At 42.0% G+C, this 6,000-nt stretch overlaps 1 protein-coding gene across 3 annotated transcripts in view; it reads left to right on the forward strand.

Moving 5' to 3' along the window:
- LOC102312692 overlaps window positions 1–4,389 on the forward strand; it is a 129,745-nt gene extending 125,356 nt beyond the window's left edge. For all 3 annotated transcript variants that reach the window (XM_042216188.1, XM_005919787.3, XM_005919789.2), the window contains exon 5: window positions 2,505–4,389. In XM_042216188.1, the coding sequence (XP_042072122.1) occupies window positions 2,505–2,721 (217 nt within the window). In that variant the 3' untranslated portion in view covers window positions 2,722–4,389. The remainder of the gene's footprint in view (window positions 1–2,504) is intronic.
- The last annotated feature ends 1,611 nt before the right edge of the window (window positions 4,390–6,000 follow it).

The following is a 6,000-nucleotide window of genomic DNA, read 5'->3' on the forward strand; positions in this document are numbered from 1 at the left end:
CTCTTTTTATGTATGTTGTATGTATGAATGTATGTATTTGTTGTCCACCACATCCACTCCAAAACAGACATGGGACACTTTGTTTTTCACTTGTCAAACATTCTCTGAGTCGCTGATGCTTAATGTGTAGGTGGGAGGTAAGGTGGAAAGAGCTAGTCTGGCTCCCATCACCAACTCCTCAAAGGTTTACCCATTAACATTTTATATTCAGATTAATTAAAAATTAAAGAAAAGACCACTGATGGCTTCTTTGGCATCGATTCTCCGTTGAGTTTCTGGAATTCAATTCGAGTTATAAATGCCACTCTACCAAAGCATATTTCTTAATTTGGTGTTTTGATGGTGAACACGGTCCAATGCACTGGCCCGTTATCTCTGGGTTGAGAGTTGGTTAATCTAAAAGCTTTATCATTTTTTTTATACTCATCAAGCCACTCGGTGACCCGTTGTGTCCACAGACATTATAGAAGATGAACATAGCCACTGAGATATTAGTGAAGACCTCTTATGAGTCTATTTTTCATTAGTATCTTGGTGGGTTGGATTTAATTGTTGTTCAAAGGAATTCTTCAACAATCTGCAGTGCAGGAGTATTGACTAAAGAGTTGTCATTGAGTTATTACTTAGTTAGCATGCCATAAATAATCCTCCTTTTTAGCTTTAATAATGAGGATAATTTATATTTACTGAAGTCAGAAAACGGGGGCGCCGAGGGCTGAAATCCCAGAGACTTTTATGCAACCGGAAGTCTTTTTTAGTGAAGGACCCCGCTGGTCATTAAAAAGAATGAAAGTTTAAGCACTTCCTCACTGGATTCACCTTTAAGACCCGCGAGCTCTGTCCATCTTTTATACCCTAGTTTTGTGCTGTGGGCGGAGGAGATTGTCCACCTGGAAGCGATCTCTCCCTTCAGGAAAGAGTGTAGTATTTATTGTGCTGACCTTTATTCAAACAAAATTCAACTTGTATCTCATTTTGTTCATAAGCGGACTCAAACCATGTAAGCAAAATCCACCCGCAGGACAACGCAGGCACCAGATGCTCGCACAACAATACAACAATGCTCTCGTAACAACTGTTTGTGCATAGCAACTAAAAGGTGAGCGCAGTGGTTGGTGAGATCTTTTCAGATACATTTTGAGCTACTGTGCACAAAGAAGTACATCGTTTGTTTTTTTAAAAAAAAAACATCCTCACAGTTCAGTTGGTCTCAGTTCAGCAGCAACAGTTTTTTGTAACACAAGGGCAAAAAGGTTTTGGTCATATTAGGTCACATGTGCTGTTTGCATGCAAGAGTCCAACAAACAAAGTGCTTCCAAGTTTTTATCCCTGTTTAATAAAGAGGGTGAATGTTAAGGAGTTAATGGCCCTGATGTACTCTAAAACACACAGACCTGGTTCTGTTAATACTTATTTCCATCTTCATGTGCCTGTTTACAAGAAGTTCACAACAGTAAATATTGAGCAGCATCCGGACACTCCTTGTGGACTTTCACAGAAACGGTATTTAATCATTTACACTCTTGCAGCTTTGTTGACCTCTCTGTGGAGTCCTGTTCTTTGGAATCTTAACTGCCCACACTGACCTCTTTCATACCTTTTCTCTGCAGTGCAGGAGTATTAAACATCCTGGCTTAGACGATCCGAGCAGTTTCTTCCAACATGTTTTTGACCAAGCAAAGACGTCTTGTATAGATGTTTTTGCAGGAGATGGTGCTGGATAGAAAAATGTGTAATTTCACTCCAGTGTAGCAGGTTCTGATTTACACAAATTAGCCAAATGATTACAAGAACTCGCAGAGGAAGTGAGTAATGATGATTGGCTCATGGCATGTTCAAAGGGTACGTGAACAGTTGGTTTGTGTAATCAGTATGTTGGATTTGGGAGACACGACCAGGTGTTAATCCCTGTAATCCAGACATAACGACTGATGACTAAGATTGCTTGTTTCCAAAGTGGGAAAATTTGTGGGTCAACCGCAGGGTGAGGAGGGACAAACAGCCACAAGCTGTTTATATAATATATAATATAATGAAAAAAGTATGATCTGCGGCCCCTCAAGCTCTTAAGGAATCTGTTGCTAACGATGAGTCGTGTAGGGATCGTGCCTCAGCTTGGATTCAGATGCTTAGCGGCAAGCAGAGGACCACAGCATATTTGGGTTAGTGGTCGTAAAAGTTTGGCTTATCGGTGTTTACTGATGCATCAAAAGAATTTTAATGTCAGCATGAGACGGTGAAGCTCGTGAATATTTTAAGACTGGGCTGTATGGGAGGCCCTCTGAATTCAGCTGCAGGCTTCCATGCTCTCTAACGACTAAATTAATGGGAGGAGAGGGATTTAGTAATGAGATTAGGATTATGTTATTACACTAACAAAGTTATTTGGGATTTGCCAAAGTGCGAATGTAGCTAATTGGACTTTTTCGGCAAAATTATGTGGGATGAAGCAGTCAAACCTTGAGTCTTTTCCTAATCTTTGTGCTTTGGCTGGATTTTCTCAGGTGTCTGTGGAGTTACTTCAGCTCTCGGTACCGGCAGGCAGCGCAGAACTCCCTCGTAGTCCAGCCCAGAGACTCGACAGAAGACAGAAGCAACCCCGGCCTCTGGGATCGGCCTGAGGCCGCCTCGGCAGATCGCGCTTCATCAGCAGCCTCATCCACTCACATGGAGGAGAGGAAAGTGGATGTGTTGAAGAGTGGATGCCTCAGCCTTTTCTGAACCAACAACAGAAGGAGTTTACAGATTACAGGGTGAGAGTAAATCCTTGGGGAATTAGATGTGTCTGAGAGCCATTGAAGCTAACACATCAGTATATCAGTGTGGCATTTATAAGAACTTACACTTTAAAACCTATTTTTGAGGTGTCAAATATTCTTGTTTTCCTTACACTCTCACTCGTTTCAGTGGATATATTCACACATGTTGCAAATTGATAACAAGGAAGGGAATGCACGCAGGCAGCATGAGTGTATTCAGGCTCAGAGAGGGGAAAAAAGCCTGAAATTACTCCCTTTCCTTAATGATGCCCACACAGAGACAATGGGGCGCCGCTCTGATTAGTGTCACCTGTCCTTGTGCATCTCATCAGCTCCATTATGGCTCCATCTCCCATGCTTCTTCTGCTAATTGAATAGCCTGTGAAGTGGTGACGAGGACGGGGGCGAGAGCAACGTCTGTCCCGCTGCTGCTTCAGAAATGAGACTAAAGCTTCCCAGAGAGACACTAGTTCTTAAAACATAAACCATTATTATACAGACAGAAAACGTGCTAACAAGTCGCTCTCATGTTATATTACCATCACACTGTCTGCACATTATTTTCACCTATAACTGCTTGGAATTAACATTTTGGGCCATTTGCAGCAAAAGAGATGGATGAGAGGAATGATAATCAAACACACATCTGTTTATTAAATATAAAATTATTGCTGGTTAGGTTAGCTTAGCACAAAGTCTGGGAACATAGAGCCTGGCTTTGATGAAATCTGCATACCAGGTGAGCTCTGAAGCTCGCCACCAACCCCCGATATGTTGTGTCTTTGGTCTCTTCCAAAACTGAAGTTGTGGGCAGTTGAAAATGGTGTAAGACAGACATTAATCTATCAAGTGCATCTTTTTAGCCTACAGCTCCTGATGACTGTTACCAATCAGCTTTGCAGCTGCTAAATGAATCATGTAAAATATTAAATAGTACCGATTCCCATCTGCCATGGTTGCAGCCAGCGGGTCCTGGTGAATAAACTGCTTTTCTGGAGGAGAGACCTAACATGTTGATTGCACAATTACCTTGCTTGGTGTACGTTTGCATTACTTTCAAATAAAGTTTCCCATAGCAGCTTCCCACAAAACCTTTGAATAGTTCACTTTGAATAGTTTACATCAGAACAACCCACTCAGACATCAGCAGTTGCTCCTTCTTTATTCAAAGCAGCTGTCAGTCACAGCGATCTGTAATGAGGACAAATAATCTTATTATAGCATCAAATAACTTATAATCAGCAAACTGATAACAAAAAATATCAACATCAGTGTTATGGCAAGTTCCTGCAATAGGAAACTATTTTGTTTTGGGGGGGAGGGGGTTAATTAAAGGTTATATAAAGGTTATTGCTGGAAGTAAATATACTGCAATTTTGGGAGATTGTCCGGGATTCGTTTACATGTTTTTAACGGGGGGAGAAACTGAAGCTCCCAGGAGGGAATTAGACCTGCACTCAGAAGGACTCTTAACCTCCAAGCTGTCGCCCGAGTGATGACACGTTGATGACATCATCCAGGTTTTGAGTGGAGCTCTCCTTCAGTATTCGCTCAAATGTGCTGTAAATTGGTGTTCCTGTATAAATGTGTTTCATAGGAAACTGTCTTGTATATTAAACAGTCAAATAAGTGAGTGTTGTCCTTTGTTAAATCACTGTGTGTGTGGGGGGGGGATAAAGTAAATGAGAGTTATTATAAACTGAGGCGGGCCTCTATCTGATGTTTGTATTCAGTTGTTTTCAGGTCAGTCTATATTTAGTCAAAAGCAAAGACATGAGATATTATTCAGATGTGAAGACAAAACCTTGAAGTATAAAAAGCACTCTTTTATTTTGATTGGATAAACATTGCCAGCTGTGATGCAGGGCTGCAGTGTTGGTGCCTCTCCTGCCAGGCAGGAGCTTTGCTGTTATCTGCATGTGCCCGAGGCTCAGCTAATGTAAAAAGATCCTCCTCGCTCTGCTCTGCTAGCAGTGAGCTCTGCAGGCTTATCCTGCTCAGTCCCTTTCCGTTTCACCTCCCAGTCACAGCCAAGTGACTCTCAGCTGTGCAGCGCCTCAGCTCGGGCCTTCCTACAGACAGAATAGAAGAAGTACAGCAGTATCTCACGCTCTCGAATCTGTTAAATGCCACAACAACAGTGTCCCCACGCCTGTATGGGTTCTGGGACTTAATTTGAGCGCGTGGGACCAGATGGACACCTTCATGAGTGTACAAGTGTGGATTATTCTGTAGGCTACATCTGGGGCTCCACATGGCACAGCAGACTGCAGTAAGAGAGGCAGGTGGGCACATGGGGAGGGCACACCTCCAGTGGGCTCTCTTACATCTATACACACCGACAAGACATCTCCGCAAATGGCAGACTGAAAGGTTACGAGACCATCCTGCAAGACAAATGCCTTTCCGAATCCTGGCCGGTGTCCTCTTCTGTCCTTAACTTCCTGTGTGTCATCAGCATTCTGCTGCTTCCAGGTGACTTCAGGTTGTGTGTTTTTTTTTTCTTAGTTTGTTTCTGTTTGACGCTTTTGTCCAAAACATATTTCACCACATCCACACAGTGGGAATAATTTGGGTTAAAGTGTCTTGCTCAAGGACACTTTGTCATATGGACAAAAAGAGAGAGGGAATGGACTGCCACTCGTATGATTAATGGCCTGCCTACTCTACCACCTGAGCTACAGCTGCCCATAGTACTGTAGGAGCATACCACCACCATCAGCACATTATCACATTGTTCAGTATTTATCAGTGGTGGAAATAGTAAGATCATGTGATAACAGTAAGGGAGCAATATGCTGTGTAGCATTAGGAAAATCCACTGCTGAAATAACAACTCAGTAATTTGGTAGATTAATAAAAATTTAAATCTAATTAATGATTATTGTGTGATTGAGCTGTTGGTGAGTTCATTTTCTTAATCACCCTGAGAAAAAAAAAAAGATGAGGTGGTAGACGTCGATCTTTTAAAAATAGGTCATTCTAGCCTGTTGCTAGGTGGTTGCCAGGTAACCTAATTGGCGTTATAATGTATCATGAGTAACTGAAGCTTCGTGGATACAAATTATTACAAGTTATTGTGGTGAAATAAGCATGACACAATGCATAAAGGCTAAAATGGTTGGTAAGTAACTTAATGACTTAATATATTTCGTGTAGAGCGCACACACACACACACACACACACACACACACACACACACACACACACACACACACACACACACACACACACACACACA

This window comes from Haplochromis burtoni, unplaced genomic scaffold (genome assembly GCF_018398535.1).
Source record: "Haplochromis burtoni strain Fernald_Lab_line unplaced genomic scaffold, NCSU_Asbu1 Contig_13, whole genome shotgun sequence".
Classification (NCBI taxonomy): domain Eukaryota; kingdom Metazoa; phylum Chordata; class Actinopteri; order Cichliformes; family Cichlidae; genus Haplochromis; species Haplochromis burtoni.